Source organism: Ceratotherium simum, chromosome 13, assembly GCF_057802395.1.
Source record: "Ceratotherium simum simum isolate JZ-2026a chromosome 13, ASM5780239v1, whole genome shotgun sequence".
Classification (NCBI taxonomy): Eukaryota; Metazoa; Chordata; class Mammalia; order Perissodactyla; family Rhinocerotidae; genus Ceratotherium; species Ceratotherium simum.
In genome coordinates this window covers 58,707,591-58,728,180 of record NC_141912.1, presented here as the reverse complement: position 1 = coordinate 58,728,180, position 20,590 = coordinate 58,707,591, and the positions used below count along the sequence as shown (strand labels likewise).

At 39.4% G+C, this 20,590-nt stretch overlaps 1 protein-coding gene across 1 annotated transcript in view; it reads left to right on the top strand.

Annotated features, from left to right (window-relative positions):
- The window catches only part of LOC147915739 (protein eyes shut homolog), a 54,799-nt gene that overhangs the window by 14,479 nt on the left and 19,730 nt on the right, over positions 1–20,590 (top strand). The window contains exon 3 of the mRNA XM_087437834.1: positions 8,779–9,010. Within this exon, the coding sequence (XP_087293960.1) occupies positions 8,779–9,010 (232 nt within the window). The remainder of the gene's footprint in view (positions 1–8,778; positions 9,011–20,590) is intronic.

Below are 20,590 nucleotides of genomic sequence, written 5' to 3'. Positions count from 1 at the left end.
TGTACGTGGGGTTCACATGTTCTAGCGTGTGTTTGCATATTCTTCAAAGGCTCCAATTTTGAGCATGTCATTTGACATCCAGTAAATTTTGGCAGGTAAAATGATATCCATCACTTCCCACTTACTTTATTCTCCCAACTTGTTACTCAAACAGAAATAAATCATAAAGGAAAGCAATTGACATGAATGAAGCCATCTGCCACAACAGGTGGTCTAAGGATAAGGAGATTTGGCCACGTGTCCCTTTTCCTTTCAATAGTGGAGAAAGACGTTGTATATGCAGAGGTGGAGTCCTTTAGCGGACGGGATCGTCTATTGCTAAGTAACATGCATTTATTCCATTATTCATATGACTTTATTATCACATCACGTAGATTTCATTTTAAGTAGTGTATCTGTTTCTGCTTATACACAGAAAACCCACAAGTCTGTAACCATAACTTATGCTGAGATCCAGCTCAAGGTAAATTTTTTCCAAGAACTTTCTCTTTCTGCTCTCATCTCACAATGACAATTCTAACACTTTGCCCTCATTAGCCTCAATATATGTAAAAGATTCTGTCTTATCGAAAGCAATGAGAATCTGTATTTGATAGGTAAACCAAAATAATAAGTTAAGAAGGGGTTATATTTTTCTTTTTTTTTTTTAAGTTTTATTTATTTATTTATTTTTTCCCCCAAAGCCCCGGTAGATAGTTGTATGTCATAGCTGCACATCCTTCTAGTTGCTGTATGTGGGACGCGGCCTCAGCATGGCCGGAGAAGCGGTGAGTCAGTGCGCGCCCGGCATCCGAACCCAGGCCACCAGCAGCAGAGCGAGAGCACTTAACCGCTAAGCCACGGGGCCGGCCCAGGGTTATATTTTTCTAAGGCACAGTTTCTCATCTGCACACTGAGAACTAATACCTGTATTTATCTCGTGGGGTTAATGTGGGGATTAAAGGAGTTACTACACATAAAGTATTTAAAACAGTGCCTGGCACAAAGGTGAAGTCCTCATAAACTTTGAATATTGTATTTTACATATATCATCTATATTGCACACAAATACATTATTATAAATAAATTACCATAAAGTCCCTGGGGGGGCAAAACTCTGGTTTCTGTCCTGTATTCACTCTGGTCACAAAGTGGAGTGGTGCGCTGTATCCTTCTTTGGTGAATATTTAGTAAGCAAGTGGATGATGCTTAAGTGATATTCAAACAAAAAATATTAAATCTTCTATCATCTAATTTTCAGTTAATTTTTATATGTCCACATTCAGCCTAAACTCTAGAAGTCTTAGAACTGTCTAATTACAAGAAAATTAAATTCTTCCTGTTGAATATCTATTATAATGAGAAAAAATTAATCCACAGATGTTTCTGAGCTATAAAATCAACTATAAAAACCAAACAATTTATCTGCAATTTAGGAATTTAAATCAGTTTTATTCGAAGTGCGCAGATGTAAAACAATTAACTGTATTAGTCAAAACATACTGCAATACTCAACTCTCGATTGCCATCATGACCAACTGTTACTCATATTTCTAAAGGGTCTAACATTTTCTTCTGTGTTATCTCTCCATGTTTAGAGGCAGAAGAACGCACAAATTGTTCTTTATGTATCAACAACTGAGGATAGCGAACATTTTGGATCGGATGGGACATAAGAAAACAGTTCTATGTATAATGTCAGTGATTCTGAAGTATTTTTTGAATATTCTTAGCTATTACATAATTGATGCTTCAGCCCTTTGCCTGCTGTTCTACTTAGTTCACCAAAAAAAGCCCTTCATCACCTCCTCTCACCTCCAACTCAGTGTAGCTAAAAGTGGACTTTTATATTTTCCCTTTAAACTATATTCTTCTCTGAATGCCCTATTCCCACTAATGACACCATATTCTTTCAGCCGTTTTATCCTGAAACACCAAAGATTTCTGTGAGATGGAGAGACATAGAAAGGCAGTTCAATGTGTGGACTCCTTCCCCTACTACTCGCCATGTAATCTGCTTAACTTCTCTGTGTCTCAAGCTCCTCCTCTGCTTGATGAGGATGATCATAGCACCCTCCTAAGGGCTGTGGGGAGGGTTACATGAGTAATACATTTGAAGGGCTCGGAAGAGTGCCTGGCACATGGTAAGCCTCGGTAAATGTTTGCCATTAGTAGAATCTTTCTTCTTCCATACCAACACACCTAACAGATGCCTCTCATATCGATTCAGGCTTCCATCCTCACAGCCATTTCCCTGTCCGGGCGTCTGTGATTCCATCCGCTTCCTTATACCAGTCGTGACTCATTCATTCATTTGTTTATTTATTCCCTGGATTTTCAATGAAAAATTACATCATGCCTGGAACTGTCTTAGGCCCTGGGACTGCAAAAGAGAGCAAACAGACCTGATCTCTGCTCCCAGGGAATTAATACTCTAGTACAGGGGTCCACAAACTATAGCCTGTGGACCTAATCTGGCCCACTACCTGTTTTTGTAAATACGGTTTTATTGGGATACTGCAGTCTGCGGCTGCTTTCAGTAATGGCAGTGTTGGGTTGTTGAAAAAAGGTCTGTATGGCCCATAAAGCAAACTGTATACTCTCAAAGTCTGCCAACCCCTGTTCTAGTGGCAAAAATATGGTAAGACTATACATCATTAGACTAAACTTACATCATTAGAGAGTTCATTGTTACGCCGTGGAGTCACCTTATACATACCAGATTAATACTCTTAAAATACGCCTCATCATTCACGTCATTCCCCACACATCTGTCACTTAAGGTGAACTCTCTCTGCCTGTTATTCAGTTTCTATTCTAGTTTCTTAGCCTGTTCTAGTTTCCTTTTCTAGCCTAATCTTCTGCCACCCCATCCCTCAATGCACTCATTCACAGAGGCCAATCTCAACTCAGAAGCCTTCCCTGAACTCTCTGCAACTGCTTAGCGTCCTTCCTGTGGGCTCCCATAGCTCTAATTTTAGCCCGTGTCACACTGCGTTAACATTGTCTACTTACTAATCTGATCTCCTCAAAACAGCAAGTCCATGAGGCCAAGATTGGGGCCTTCTGTGCTGGGGAATGCTCAGTGCTCAGCACAGTGGCAGACACTCAGCATGTAAAAATTAATAATAATAAACTTTCTTTAAATGAATGATTATTTACCTCTCTTTGGTTTTCTTCTACTTTTCCCACTGTGTGGACACCCCACCTCACACACATACCTCTCCAAAACCTACTCGTCCTCGGGGCAGAGTAGTATATGTGTGGTTAAAGGAAGAAATGTTAATGAATTAATCTCAAGTGTTAGAAGAATATCATCACAAAGTGAAAAATAACGAATGAAGATTGAGACTTTTTATTCTCTACGTTTCATAAGGTGCCAAAGAAGCCAATGAGAGAAGAAAAAGAAAAATCTAACCTTGCACAAAATCATTCTAATGAAAATATCTCTTAAAATATAACATAAAAGAGTAGTAAAGGGTATTTGAAAGTAATTTTTTAAATATTTGCACACACAGCTAATTGCTTCAGAGGATTGAATAAAATAAAAAGATAAAATAAAAAAGTAAGATAAAAATTCTGAGAGGAATCATATGAAAATCTCTTTTATTTAAGATGTTATTTTTCAAATAAGTTTACAGCATCTGCATTATATTATGCTTAATGTGATTTAAGCTATATTTAATATAAAAATAAATATTTTACCATTGTCTTGTCTGTCTATAAGTCAATGAGATTAATTTTGTTCTTGGCTTTGTTTTTTTCAAGTAGATAAAAATGAACCACTAGATGGTGCAATCATCATGAAAAAGTAATGACGTTAGAGTTTTCTTTTTATATAAAAATTCTTTAATAAGAATTTTTACTATAGTCTTATTTCCTTTATGAAATTGGTAAGACAGTCTATTTTTGTACAAAAGATCTTTACATATTTTACGCTCTTTGTGATCTTTAATCATCAAAATCATTATGTAATTCTGTAGCAGGTGACTTCCATATTTTGTTCTTCGCCCTTTTGAAGAACCTTATACAACTTGGCAAACTTTTTTTTTGCACAACCATTAAGTTGGATACAATAAGCATATCAATTTTCTTTCGTCGTGACCCATCTAAACACCCTATGTAATGAAATGGCAATCTCCTCAGAGACTTCTGTTTGTTTTTATCATGTTATGTATATGCCTGTGCTTCTATCTCTAAGTTCCAAATAGACGAGCATTTTTGTTTTAAATTCCTCCTAAAGCCAAAGTCTAACAGCTCATCAGTGAACACGTGGTGGTGACGTCAATTATGAGCTCACCCCCCAGTTCCTCCCCTGCTGGTGTCTGGACCATCTGTGCCACTCACTGGGCCCCTCAGCGCACGCAGCCCAGCGGTGCTCTCCCCCACACACCTCATCTCAGCCGGCCTTCTGCACATCCTATATGACCCAAGATGGTGCTGTGCGCAGAGTAAATACTGAAAAAAAAAGTTAAAAAATGAATTTCGGTGAAGCATAAATTGGATTAGACTGCCAAATAATAAAGGAAAATATAGGAATTTGAAATGAATATGTTCTTGATAAATATGTGTAGGCAGACACTAAATCATTTTTATTTCAATAAATAATTATTGCGTCGATAAAGAACAAGAAGCCTAGAACAATGCTCCGTATTTTCAATTACATGCACGTCTATTATTTCAGGAGCATTCTCATTCACTGATGACGGGAATGTAAATTGGCACAATTATTATGGAGGGCAGGCTGGAATATGAATCCAACGCCCAGAAGTCATGACAATATTTGAATTTGTCCTAAGGAAATGACCATAGATATGCACAAAGATTTACGTATAAGAGTTTTATCACAATGTTGTTTGTAGAAAGTGGAAAATTAAAAACATATAATACCTCGCACGTGACCACAAGAATAAAGTATATTTCATCAATTCGGGAAAATAATATTCAACCATCAAATATGAGGCTGGGGAAGAGAAGTTAATGAATATGGAAAGATGTTTCTAAATATTATGTTTTATTTATTTTTTTTAAAAGGGTATTTATAGGGAGTTCTATTTGTGGAAGTATAGGAGATTATATACCCTGAACAATCCTCCCAAATGAAAATACTCAAACTGAATAAAATATAAAATGTATACTTTCACAACCTGTTCCCTAAAGTAAAAACAATACATTTTTGGAGCAGAATGAAATGAAAGCAAGACTAGAAAGTAAGCATCAAAGTTGGATTCCTCCCTGAGTTCCTGCTAGTCCCTGGAGTTCTGTGCACTTACCCGTTGAGGGCTGCACAGGTGGCAGTGGACCTGACTCAGGCTAAGGACTGTCGGAGGGCATTATCTAACAGGAGACTCCTCACGGGCCTGGGACCCCCAAGAGCCACACCCTCTGTGTAAGAATAAATGAAAAATAAGCCCCATCTTACACAAGGAGAAAGCTGGAAATCTGCCTATCTTGAACTTGGGACTAGTTGAAGGGAAGAGCTGTGAAAAAGCAAAGGGCTAAGAAGAGCCAAGACACCCCTGAACAGAAAACCAAACAGCAGAACTTGCCATCCTAGATATCGAGACCTGTTAGCCGGAGAAATTAAGACCGTGTGATATCGGCACAAGGTTAGACCAACAGATTAGTGGAACAGGAGAGAGAGGCAGAGGCTGTGCATAAACGGACATGGCCCGTCAGTGGAGAAGGATGAACTATTCAATAAAGAGTGCTGGGTCTATTGGTTATCCATGTGGAAAACTGTAATCGGATCTCTACCCCATGTCAAACACAAAAAATAATTTCAGATGTATTAAGACAAATGTAAAAGGAAACAACTATAATAGTTTTAGGAGACAACATAAAATAATGTCTTTCTGACCTCGGAATAGGGAAAGATTTGTTTTGTTTGTTTGTTTGTTTGTGAGGAAGATCAGCCGTGAGCTAACATCTGCCAATCCTCCTCTTTTTGCTGAGGAAGACTGGCCCTGGGCTAACGTCCATGCCCATCTTCCTCCACTTTATATGGGACGCGGCCACAGCATGGCCTGACACGCGGTGCCTCGCTGCGCGCCTGGGATCCGAACCCAGGCCGCCAGCAGCGGAGTGCACGCACTTAACCGCTACGCCAGGGGGCCGGCCCAAGGAAAAGATTTCTTAAGTAAGTCGCAAAAAAATGCAAACCATAAACGAAAATATTGAAATTTCAACTACACAAAAAATATGAACTTCTGCCATCAAGTTATATGGCATGACAGTAAACGCAACAGCTGCACGCATCCACATGGGTGGATCCCAAAAGCATAATCCTGATTGAAACGCGGTCGGTGAGTATATACAAGATCATTGCATTATATGAAGTGTAAAAACAAGCAAAACTAAAACCTCTCTCTTCTTCTAGGAGTGTTACGGCTGCAGTTCTTACATTCACGTCTTTAATCCATTTTGAGTTAATTTTTGTGAGTAATGTAAGATAGGGGTCTAGTTTCATTCTTTTACATGTGAATATCCAATTTTCCCGGCTTTACTGATGCTAAATTTGCTTAGAAGAAGTAGTGGAAAGATAGACGCTAAGTGCTGGAAAAAGGTCAGCATCACCGTGGTCAGAAGTTACAAGTGATTTTGATTTTCTTCTTTGTATTTCCTCTCAATTTTACGAAGCTCTTACCTATTGTTTCTATAAAATGATAAAGGTTGTTAATAATGTTTGTGGAAAGAGCGTTCATCATCCTTACCTCCTCCTCTATGTGGTATATAATGTATCTACAGGTTGATCCACTTAGAGGGGACTGTATGGGCTGCCTTTAATCCGCAGAATCTGTGAAGATTCTTCCAGCCAAAAGAAAAAATAGAATTTATGATACTTCTGTTTTCTGCCTGCCTCATCTTGACTTGCTCTCGTTAGAAACTGTACTGTTGGTGACACTTTTCAACAACCCAGCAGTGCTGTTAATGTCATCTATGTCTCTAGTTTACCAGTAAATAAAGACCATTGTAATGAACTGAGAGCACGTAAGTGTGACCCAGGACTCATGATGTATTCGTAAAGGAAAATTACTTTTGTTTCTCACTCTCTTTTTAAACCTGCTTAAGAGGAGTCATCCTTTTCTTGGTCCTTAAAGCATTAAAACATCGGGAGGTCCGTTGAATTTTCTGCTTCGACTTGACTAATAGACACTTTAATTCACACATACACTCTCAATTCATTAACTCAAAGGGTCCACTTCAAAATACTAACAACACTTCACTCTTCAAGGCTGTTGCCCTAACCCAGCCCCGGCTTATCACATGAACGGCAGGTTTCAGAAGGAGGTATGACGGCTACTGCTGTCTCTCCCCAGCCTAGTGGTTTCTGCCTCCGCACCTCACCACATCCTGGAACCGGCTTCCTTAACTCGCACCGTTGTCTGATTGCTTAGTGCTCTCTGGGCCTGGCCGGGATTGAAAGCTAACCTTTTCTCTCATGTGCCCTTAGTGCAGGATTGCCAGATTTAGGGAAAAAAGTAATACTGGACACCCAGATAAATTTGAATTCCAGATAAACAACAAATAATTTTTTACTATATCTCAAATAATGCTTGTCTGAAATTCAAGTATTGCATAAGACATACTAAAACATTATCCCTGGTTTATCTGACATTTAAATTTAATTAGGTGCCCTGCATTTTATCTTCAGTGGGTCCATCAGAGACTCCCCTGCTGGGCGCCCCCCAATATCACTCTCTAAACCCAGACCAGGGCCGGCCCCATGGCTTGGTGGTTGGGTGCTCGCGCTCTGCTGCTGGTGGCCCAGGTTCGGATCCTGGGCGCGCACCAACGCGCCGCTTCTCTGGCCATGCTGGGGCCGCGTCCCACATGCAGCAGCTGGAGGGATGTGCAGCTATGACATGCAGCTATCTACTGGGGCTTTGGGGGAAAAAATAAATAAATAAATAAAATTATAAAATTATAAACCCAGACCAGATCTCTCTGTGAACTGGGTACCTCCCTTACCCTCAGATTCTGTCCCGCCATAAACTGACTGCCTCTTAGTGCCGGGGTCTCTTCAGCTACCAGAATACAGTCTGGGAAAGATCCCTTTTTCTTTTTTTGGTGAGGAGGACTGGCCCAGAGCTAACATCTGTTGCCAATCTTCCTCTTTTTGCTTCAGGAAGATGGTCACTGAGCTAACATCTGTGCCTATCTTCCTCTATTTTGTATATGGGACGCTGCCACAGCACGACTTGATAAGCAGTGTGTAGGTCCGCACCCAGGATCTGAACCCTAGAACGCTGGGCCGCCAAAGCACAGCACACGAACTTAACCCCTACATCACCAGGCTGGCCCCAAAGATCCATTTTATGTGTTTCCAAGTTGATCCTAACTCAGCATGCCACAACCTGTCCTCGGGATCCACTACCATTTGCCTCAGCTCTGGAGGGCCTGCAGTTCCTTCTGCAGCCCCAGGGCCTAGGGCTATGTGTTCACCAATGTCAGGGAGCAATTATCAAGCTGAATTTCTTTTCTCTAGGCTTGAGGTTAGAAGACAGCAACTCCGTTCCCAGCCTTCCCCCTTGGTGGTGGTGTGGAGGTGGGGAGAGGAACTTACAATGCTGTTTTGTCCAAAGAAATGATTCTCATAATGTTCTCTTTCAATTTCCACATGCTGAACCTCTTTAAATCCTTGATTGCAGTCCAGTAACCCCCTAACCAGTTATTACCTTTTTCCTTTGACAATTTGGATCTTGGTAGTTTGAATCACAATTCGCTTTGATATATAAAATCTTTTCCATCTTGGAACCTCAGTCCAAATTGCCAAGTTAACATCAGGATGCCACACAGGTGTACATCCATCTCTGCTCAAGTGCTCAAATCAGGCCGTCTTCTTTCTTGACCTGCAGCTGTGACTGTCCCTCGGGGTGGAAAGGAGCATTCTGCACGGAGACAGTTTCCACCTGTGACCCTGAACACGACCCTCCACACAACTGTAGCAAAGGAGCCACTTGTGTGTCGTTGCCTCACGGATACACCTGTCACTGCCCTCTAGGAACCACTGGAATCTACTGTGAACAAGGTGGGGCAGAATTTCAACTCATGCCATCCACAAATTTAACTAGATTAATTTCCTTTGAGGAAAGTAAAATGAAATACCTATAAAAATAAGAGTCTGCTCTCTTCTCTCCCCAGTATATTTCACAGATAAAATAGTACTCAAAGTTCAGTAGTGCAAAAGTACAGCTTTATTTCTAGAATTGCTTTATTAACTCTAAACCCCCTGTCTGTTTAGTCTAGACGTTTTGTGCTAAATGCAGCCCAATCAAGTGAGCTTAGGTCCATAGCTCAATTCCAGAACAAGTTTCCATCTTTGAGCTTCTCCCTTCTGTACCTTCCCCTTGACTCAGAACCCTCAGGAGTACCACAAGGCAGGTACATCAGCTCAAGTGTGGAAGAAGAGAACTTTGAGGGGAGAAACGGCCCCAAGTCCAGTGGGAACAATAAGGAGCTTTCAATTTTCTAGGTCTCATCTGCTTTCCTGTTCTTCCCTGTACTTTATGACTGATAATATCCTCCCCACCAGGCAGTCTCCTGAGCGCTCCCCACGTGGGCTGTAGGGTACTTCTAGATCTGAGCTATCTCCCCTTTGCTAAAGATCTTCTGGATTTCCTTCTCATCACAGACACACTGTAGGGTGGGAGGAGGGTGGGTGGATCAGGGCAGTCTTGTTCCTTCTCTCCTAAATAGAGATGGATCAAAGTCATCCTTGACTGTCCTCCTCATAGCCAGATGGCACAAACTCATCTACACGGACTACCACACAGCTAACACCGGCAAGGGAAGGATTGTGGTTCTCTACTGCCCATCATCCCCACATTGCAAGCAAGAACCCCACATGCATTTCATGCTTTCCTCTGCTCCGTAATTTCCCTGACTGCCTTCCCCAGCCCAGCCCTCTTCTAGGCAAGATGGATGGGAGCGTTAGCGGAATGCAGCCACCTTTAAATCTCCTCAACCACACCAGAATCCTCTGCTAAAGCTCTAAGAACTCCAAGGGCGAAAAACGACCACAAAACCCACGGTCTAAATGGGGACATTGGAAAAGGGGGCGATGGAGAAAACCAGAAAAGCCTGTGCAGTTTCATGTCTCAAGTCATACATCTTCCATAACTCAGTACTTCATATTTCATATTGTCATATTTGGTGTATCACAGCAAAGGTGGTGTAAAAGAAGACCTTCATAACACCATACTCAGAGTCCTAAAAATTCACTGGTGTAACAGGCGCAGCTGTGTTACTGTGAGGCTAACAGCATGGCCTGAGGGAACCTGCCTGGCCAGTCAGTCAGACTCCCCCTGCCCAACCCCAGTGAGCCCCGCTCCTGCTTCAGTTTGCTGCCACCTGGTGGCTGTGGTCCTCTTCAGCTTAAATATCAATAGGGATGATTCTGGATCTTGGGGCTGGTCGGGACTTCCAGAACAGTGTGGCGGGGAATTCAGGAAACTGGCAGTTAAGGAATCAGAGGGATTAAGCCAGAGAAATAAGGGGACATGGGAATCCACCTGCTATCTCCTGGCTTCCTGAGACTGGATAACCTACTATTTCTCTATCCTACCTCACCCTCCACCTGGAGGGTAAAGCCGTAGCCTCTACTTCCCCTGTTTAGGAACAGAGGCTGGGCTAGGAGCACAGAAGCTAATCACCATTGTGTTACATGCACCTGTGCATAATGTGGGGTTTACTGTAATGTCACATTCATATGCATGGTAAGAACAAATTTAATCTCTCTCACATCACTTCATCAAATATATTAATGCAAACACTTTTCATCCTATATTCTTTGAGATTCTATGTGTGTTTAACTCTCCTCCAAAACTCAAAAGTGTTGATAAACAGAAGACTTTTGAGAGTTGGAATGCTAGTGATTTACTGAAAGAAATTTTTAGTCATGTCATAAGGTGTGACTATGAAATAATGAGATGGAGTCTTGTGTCTGGCTTACGGAAATCAGTCTCTTTCATAAAGACATTAGAGACAGATCTTGATCTTTAAAAAATGGCAGTTCTTAGTCCCTGGAATATGCCATATTCTCTCATGGAATAAGGATTTTACACATTCTTCCTCTGCCTACAATGCTTCCATCTTTCCCTCCACACACGGCTAACACTTATTTGTCCTTCAGATTTCAACTTAGACCTTACTCCTTTAGGGAAGCCTTCCCTGAATCTCTCTCATAAAACTGAGGGCAGTGACCATGCCTGTTTTTGTCCATTGTTGTTGGATCTCTAGAACCCATCATATAGTGCAGAGCAAAAGATATCTGTTACACATTTTAACTTAAAAGTTCTAAAATAATAAAAACTGATTGTGATAGTTTTCAAGAAATAGTTCTTGACTTCAGTGAACAGCAAAGTACTCAAAACTTTGCTGAGATGGTGCACCTCTATTATTCCCCAAAGAACAGCTATTAGAAACTGAAAGAAATAACTGGACAAGTTAACATAAGTCTAGTGATAATAACCATAGAGCAAGCCAGGTTTTTGAATCTTAAAGGCTCAAATAATAAAAGCCTGCGGGATTAACTCAAAGCTTGTTTGGGGGTGTGTGTGTATGTATCTAAGTAGATGATATTGGTATGTATACAAACAGATATTATAGAGAGATGACATAGGTAGGTAAAGAGAGAGAAAGAGAGATAATAGACAGAGAAATAGTGACAGTAATGAAATTATTTCATAGAAAGAGAGTCTAGAATGTTTGATAAAAGGTGCCAGAAAAATTGTGTCATTCTCAGAATTCTAAATACAAAGTTGACTAAAGAAATAAGAGTTTGGCTCCTTTAAAAGAAAAGTTATAGAGGGCCGGCCCAGTGGTGCTAGCGTTTAAGCGTGCGCGCTCTGCGGCACTGGCCCGGGGTTCGCCGGGTCGGATCCCGGGCGCGCACCGACACACCACTTGTCAAGCCATGCTGTGGCGGCGTCCCATATAAAGTGGAGGAAGATGGGCACGGATGTTAGCCCAGGGCCAGTCTTCCTCAGCAAAAAAAGAGGAGGATTGGCAGATGTTAGCACAGGGCTGATCTCTTCACAAAAAAAAAAAAGTTATAGAAAATTATATCATAAATGCAGTTGTTTTGATGCGAAAAATTATTACGTGGGGGATGGGACTATAGAGTTTTACATTCTCAAAGTTATTTTTCTATAATAAAGTTGATTTTAAGAACTATAAACTATATTTGTGGTGAAGTAAAAATAACGGAGAGAGAGTTTGATCAGAAATGACAAAAACTTAAATCTATAGAAGGTCTGTTTTCCTTACTTCCATTGACTTGGCAATTTTCCAATATAGTTGCTACAGTACTAAAATTTAATTGAAAAAACAAAACAGATAGCAATCAGGCCACTAAGACCGGGCAGCAGTGCACTCCTGTGCCTTGTCAATGGATGCATTTTTCTTATTCCCATAGAGTTTGTTCCCAGTCGCATCATAACCAATGGCCATCTGTGACAGGCAATCATAATTTCTACTCAGTTGACCAAGGAAGGGCCCCTAGAATGTAGAAGAAGAGGTTCAATTCACCTTTATTGTGTTATAAACTGGTATATAAATTACCAAGTTGATATCCAGTACCAGCATCCTTACACTTACAAATTCCTAACTAATATGTGCTCTTTCCTTCTTCCTCTTCTGTTTCCTCATTCCAAGAAACCTGAGGTCTTGAAAAGGAAATCAGTTTGACTGTACATGGAATCTCTGACTTACCGCTTTCACACCTGCCAAGTTTTATGGCCATCTTGATTGTAAATAAGCCCGACCACCAATAAGAATCAAAACTCAAGTTCATAATCTCTGAATGACAAGAAATCAAAATGCAATTGATTGGCAAACCTAAAGAAGCTGTGGTGGGTAGGGATGGCTAAAGTGTGTCATTTGCCTCAAAATACTGCCTAGCATTAGTATTCTTTGTTCTTTTCTCCTCCCCTTGGAGCAATGCTTGGCAGTGTGTCTTATTTGCTAATTCGTTAACATTGTTTTCTAGTTCCAGACCAAGTGTTGGAATACAGCCTTAATAAGCTAGACGGGTGCTCTGCCTCCATAGAAATCACATCCTAATAGGAGGCAGGCAAATTACACGTACATCAATCAATGAGGACAAATACAGATTGAGTTAATGCCATAAAGGAAATAAAGGGGAAGAGGAGATGGAAAGTCATTGGAAGAGTAGGTTTTAGGTGGGATGGTCAGGAAAGGCCTCCAAATGACGTCTGAGCTGATGTCTAGCAAGAATGAGCCATGTGTGAAAGCACGAGGGGCGAGGCCTTAGGCCGAGGCTAAATCTAGAAACAGCAAAATAATGTTACATGTTTGATGGAGGGAAAGGCAGCCAGTTTTCCCAGCATAGGAGATGGCATCATAAGATGAACTTGGCAAGGCAAGCAGAAGCCAGATCAGGTAGAGCCTTGGAAAACATGGTAAAGAATTTTAATTTCATGCTAAGAAAATAAGAAGCTCCTGAAGATTGTAAATATGAGCCTAAGAAGTAGAAAACTGTAGTTTAAGTCCTGCTGCTTCTAGTAACCAGCAATTCAGTGTCTGCTGCGTCATTATCTCTCTGAACCTCAGTTTCATTACCTGTAAAATGGCAATATTAAGTGTGCCAGCTGCTCCCCGTTTGCCCCACCCTCCCGCATTGCACTCTCACCCTCCCCCTGCTCTGTACTCTAGAGGCCCTCTCAGATGGATTGTGTCCATGGGCACACTTTCAGTTGAGTTTGGCCGATAGAAGTCACCAGCAGGAGATCAGAGGACAAGAGGAGAGTGAGACAGGGTATTTATTCCCCTAGACTGCTCACCACTAGGTCGCCAAAATTTACCTTTACCCAAGGACACAGCTTCTTTCAGGAGGTCCTCACCTTCTTCAACTTCAGGCCTAGGAGTGGAAACAGCTCCCCATGGAGACTAACCCCAAGGTACCATTCTATCTCCGGTTATTTTCCTAAACCCTGCCCACACCTTTGTAAATGGTCCTTTTAGGCTGTTCTTTTCAAATTGCCCTAGATGAGTGCGCCATCTGTTTACTGTCAGGACCCTCGCTGATGTGTGAGTATCATTTTGCCTACCTAACAGAATTCATATGAGGTAATGTATATAAAAGTTCTAGTGCTATAAAACATAGAGTATTATTTTATCCCCTTGTTTTCAAGATCCAGAACTCAGACTAACATTCTTAATAAAATAATTCAACTATATTATAGATTAAATACACATTTTGGTGTAGGAAGTTCCAGGGATGTAGAATCATAGGCCATTACCAATCATCTTCTAGTCTAACAGTACCAATTTATAAGTGAGGAAACGAATGCTCAGAGAAGTGAAATGAGGTACCAAAAGTCTCCGAATCAAGTCTCCTGACTCTCAATCCAGTTATTAGTGGGTACTTACTAATGAGTTAGTAAATATAAGCTCAGTATATCACAACAAGTTCAAAAAGACTCTACTTTTAGATCTTCCCAGTCCCTTGTAATGGCCGTTCCTTAAGTAAATAAGGCATAGGAACTAATGATGCAGAAGTAACATTTATCAACAACTATCATACTCCAGTTGTCTAAGAAAGCCCAATAGAGGGGAATAGAATCATTAAAAACCAAATAACTTCACAACTAAAATCTGTATTTAAATAAGGTTAGGGTTGAAAAGATCCTTTAAAATCACCTAATTCCAACTCTTTTACCTTGAAAGAAGTGAAAATCAAAACTATGAATGAGCTGGACTGAGAGTTTAGGTCTTCACTGCCAATCCAGTGAGTTTCCCACTACACAGAACTGGTTATATTTCATAATCTAAATATAAAAACTAGCAGTCACATGAAATAATTAGAAACTTGTGCAGTCTATGGTATGCAAAACTGGTTAATAAAATATCCTTCTCCCACTATGTTAAATAGTTTTAAGAATTTTAAAGTGTGTGTACATACCCGGGGGAACATTTCTATCCCAACGTTATAATTTAAGTAGTGAAATCTGATTTCATCTCTCCCTTACTCTTAAGATGTATGACTAATGGGAAAAGTGATCTTTCAAGTCCCTTACAACATCCACCTATAGCTGACAGGAAGAAAAATCCATTTAAAGACAAGCGAAGGAGAAATCCTGATTGGCATATTTTCTTTTCACTCTGGCGCCACCTCACACTCCTTGGAATCCCACTGAGCTTTGGTGTTGCGACAAGTAAAACATCACAGGCCACTTGAATCCAGTGGCTTTAAGGGTCACAGGCACCAAAAGTGATTCAAGATATCTGAGCCCAGTTCCAGAAGTGTAGGAATCCACAATGTTCACATTGTCTGATCCAGGAACCAGCTCACATGTGTGTTCTTTAAACACCTCAGGGCCCTAAACCAAGTCTAAAAATTAAACTGAACATGAAGGAGGGTTGTCAGCAAACAGTAGCATCTGGGTTGGATATTTCACAAGGACTATTGATCTTAATTTAAAAAGAAATCATAATGGGATAAACCAAGGTAGAATATTTTGCAATCCACATTGGTCATTAAAATATTCTAGCAGGATTTTGTTTTACAAATATTTTGCAAGATAGACAATATGTCCAGTGTCTTTTCTCAGACACTCAAATCTTGCTCGTTTGCTCTTTTTTTCTGTTAGAATTTATGATTTACAACTACACATATAACCTTTCTTGAATCATAAAATCTCTTCTCTCAATTGACTTTTCCCCACATTGTTGGTAAATTGCTTTTTTTCTTAGAATAGTTTTAATACTACTAAATTCTAGCTATCTCATATCATTGACATCTAGCCAAATGAGATTCCATATTATGTGTGTTTTTAACTTTTAGCCTAGAAAATATTGAAAATGTTTTCATTTTCCTTACATTCTTTGCATCCATGGTGTAATTTTCCTTCCACTCATTTCTCATTCCCTAAGGTAAAGAAACCCACACACAAGCTGGCATTTTGAATGAAACAGGCAAATGTTCAAGCTACTTAGACAATCTCTTGATGCCAAGGATACTTCATGGTCTGCCCAGCCCTGGTTTTCACTGAAATTAAATCAAGCAATTCCAAGCACTATCAGATAGGGTACCTCCTTTCAAAGAGCTGACAATTTAGGTGGAGACCAGGCAAAGGTCTGTGAAAATTAAATAGTAATGTGTAATTTAAATAATGGTTCAGGGAAAAGAGGAAGAAATATCCCAGGGTATTGAATGCTTTAATTGCTAGACACAATACAAATGACACAGTACAAGCATTACTTCTGCCTACTGGGACCTGAGTAGGCATTAGAAAGCGATGAAATTAAATTAGGTATCAAAGGATGGGTGAGCTTTGGACAGACCCCTACTGGATGGTGAGGTAGCTCTCCTAAGAGAACCACGTCAGCAAAGCATGGCAAAGAATGGAAGGATGCACTTGCAAATGTGAGTAAATCTCTTCATATGAAAAGGGAATTTATACCAGGTAAGGTCTAAATTATTAAAATACCTCTGAGAACAGAAGAGAAGAGACCAATGTAAGGAACACCAGATAAAAACTCAACAGGACTTGCTTGCTGAGCTAGAGGGTGTGCCTTTCACATAAATCATGCTCAATTAACATTTGTTAAGTGGGTGATGATCATTTAAGATTTAAAACCTGGATGACACACGTGTATAATCAATGTAGTCTCCCAGGCCTTCTGTAAATAAGTCTTTGAGACTCCTGAAACAGCCATAAATCTTCCTATACAAGTTACTTAACTCAGTGGCTGACTTTATTATTTATGACATTTCCAAATAGGGTAAGAGAGAGCTCACAGTAAAAGATATATACATTTGAAAAGTAGCCAAGATGGTGGTAGAAAGACAAAATATGCCCTCCTCCCAAGGAAAGAAAAGAAAGAGAGGAGAAGAGAAGGGGAGAGACTGGAAGGAAAGGACAAGCAAGACAAAACAAGGCTGCTCTAAAACACAGGATGCAACTGAATATAAAATTAGCTTTCAGTTTCCTGGAAGTCAAAGTAAAACATAAAATACAATAGGTTACTACTCAGTTATGGCCTAACAAAGACAGCATCACAGTCACCACATTAAGGACGGAGGGCTGTGTCCTGGCACTGAACTATAATAAAATGTATTGAGCAAGCTCCAATTAAAAAAAAAATGAAATTAAACAGCATAATATATGTTATTTTTGATGACAATTTTCTAGAAAATGAAGAGACATTATGTATATGGCCATTTCTTATGTTGACACACAATTAAGTCTCAGAGTGTAATATTAAGCCATAGTTTGTAAAGATAATTATGTTAAAGCTAAATGAATAGATTTCTAATGATCTGGCATGTGTAGGGGAGGAAGAACTATCCCTCTACCCTCTAGGTCCTTCTGGCTGGTCCAAGAATTAAATTGACATGAGACAGAATAACAGGAGAAAATCAAACAAAGTTTAATAACATGGATATGTGGGAGAAACCCAGGAAAACTGAGTAACCCGCCAAAATGGTAGAAGCCACCATCTTAAATACCATCTTTAGTTAAAGACAATGGAGGATGTTGGGGGTAGTGGTTTGGGACTTTAAAGGGGAGGAAGGCAGTTTATATGGAGATGGAAAAACCAATGTTTGATGAACAATGTTTTCTGGGCCCTCTGTAGACAACAGGACCCGAGAGAGAACTTTGATAAAAATGGGCCTAGCAAGGTTCCTCCCAGTTTAACACACTCAGAGTTATCTATGGTAAGAGCTCTTTCCTGGGACAGGCTTTCTATCTTAAATTCTTTTAGGCAGTTAGGGGAAAGGTCAAAGTTTCTTTCTGAGTCTTTTGTTCTTAAAAATAATCAAGCCAGGGAGACACATTTTGGGATGGCAAATTCTGATCCCCTATACATGTTACTAGAGTAATAGTCAGTTGTCTTGAGAAATAATTATTTAACATTTTCATTGACCGTTACTCTTGGATATTAATTGCCTCAGCCAAGCTTTTGATAGTCAAAGCTTAGCAAAAAATTAAAAATTAAGATCCCTGTAGAAGTCCGGGTATCCTGGTTATTGATTGAAAGGATCATTACATGCTTTAATTTCCAGATTTATAGGTGACAAAGTTGATGTTTTATTATGAAAATGAAAACGTTTAACTTGGCATCGGTTCAAACCCCCAAATTCTGCTTCAAAAAACGTGGAGAATACCTCATCCTAGAAGATTTTGAAATCAGGAATCACCAGATGTCTCTATCATAAAATAATCATGTGATTTTATAGAATACTTAATTTTTAAGCAAAACTCCATCTTGATGGGTCTCCAAAGATCATTTAGAACAAAATAGCCACCCAAATAACTAAATGAGCTAAACAATTAAGTAGAGTTGTTCCACATTATCCACCTGGGTGCTAAAGAAAGTCTGCCTAAAGGGATGATTTTTTCAATAATTGATACTTAACCGTTCTTTCTGTTAGCAATTAGCCAACAGGTTCAATTGCTCGTGTACATTCTCAGTAGTGTCTGATAATCACCCAGCCAAGAGAAAGGATGTTTGGTTCCACTTTTGCTACAATAACAGGGTGTGTACTTAGTTAATCTAAAATTTGTCAAACTGCTGAAGTTGAAATGGAGAGGTAAAGTCTTAAGACTTCATACAGTTAGAGATGGAAAAAAGTTATTTTCTATCCATTAGATTCTTACTGTGATAAAGCTTTTAAAGAAGCATTTAAAAGCCAAGAAGCTACAGTGAAATCATGCACTTATTCATAGACCTAAAGGCAAATAATAGGTTAATAAATGCTACAAAAATTCTTAAATTATTCGCATCTCTTTTTCTTTACTAACTGAACAGAAGATAGCTATGGCACAGTAGAAAAGCTGTGGATAAAGTCAAAATCATTTGCATTAAATGTAATGAAATTGAGAACATAAAATGGAGATCCCTAACTCTGTAATTTGCTGAGAACAGAGCAGATGTGTGTGTTTAATATTGATTGAACCCCATAGGCTTACAGTTTGTGGAGATTGAGAGCTATGTATTTATTGAATAGACTATGCTTTGAGTCCATCATGAGAAACAATGCTCTGGGAATTAATCTATTTTAGAAATCTTGAGGTCCACCACTGAGAACAGGAACATTTGGTAGCAAATGACCTTCAATGGGACTTGTTCAATTTAAAGTGATTAAAGAGTAATTCTGCTTATTTCAGCAGAGTTACTTTGTCCAAGGTGGAAAGGTGATGAAATTTTTAATGCATGAGTGGAATCTTGCAGAGCTTTAGATTTTAAGAAAGATTTGTGCTTTAAATGGGTCAGGAAGAAGGCAGACTAGGAAGCTATAAGCACTCCTTCCCCCACAGAGACACCAAGTTAAGAACAACATATGGACCATCACACTTCTGTGAGAACTCTAGAGACCAGCTGAAAAGCTACAGCACCCAGGCCATAATTGTGGAGGGACTGGGAGAGCTGGAAAATTATTTTGCATCAAGTAAAGACTGGTTCAGGCTAGAATCATCAATGGATGTTAAATCAAGGGGGTAGTTTTGATGAATAGTAGATACGCTTGGTCTTACATTATCTTCCCACAGACTGCACATGAATTGCGAGGAAGAAAAAAAAGCCACAATTATACAATGGAATATTATGCAACAGAAAAAAATCAGTCGACACCTTGACCAAGATGATCAAAACTAATTTCACCAGTGAGGGACAGATAGATACCATGTGCCTCCATATGTGATACCCTGAGAAGACACATCATCATCTATGAAGTATGTCAGCCAAGAACGCACAACCTGAATCTAATTATGAGGAGATATCAGTCAACCCAAAGTCATGAACATTTTTTTCAAAAACAGGGAGGAAAATATTCTTCAAAAATGTCAGTGTCATAAAAGACAAAGGCTGTGGAAATGTTCTAGGTTAAAAGACGTTAAAAAGATGTGACAACTCAATGCAACATCTCAGTTTAGATGAGATTTCATCCTCTAGGGAGAAGTGTTACAAAAGACATTACTGGATCAACTGAAAAACCTGGAATTGTTAGATTTGACAAAAGTATAGTATTAGTACTAAACTTAGTAAAGGGGATAACTGTACTGTAGTTATATATGCATAAGAGAATATCTCTAAATTGTTAGGTACAAAGAGCCATGATGTATGGAACTTACCCTCAAATTATTGAGAGAAAACATCATATAGATACCTAGCTAGATAGAGCTACATAAACCGGTAGAATACAAACAAAAGCTATATCTGGGTACAATATTCTTTGTACTAGTTTTATTTTTTCAATTTTCTACAAATTTAAATTTATTTCCAAATAAAAGTGTAAAAATAATGAATTTTAAAAAGAATGTATGCAATAATTTGATTAAACTAGTAATTCTATTCTCCTATATTGGTTTAATAGCCTGTCAATAAACATATTTATGCCCCCAGATTCTCTGTGAATAATCTTTAAAGAATTGTAGGATATTTTCTCCCAGAGGAAGAAAAGAATACACAAAATTGAAGACCCTTCATCATAGCTGCTGCTGTCATATATCTTATGAGTTCTTGTTTTTAATCTTCTTATCCATTTTGTAAACAAGAGTAAGATAGCTTGTCTTCAGAATATTGATGCTAAATGCATTAGTCATTTTCATCTTGCTGTGTTTTTGTTTAGCAGAGACTATTT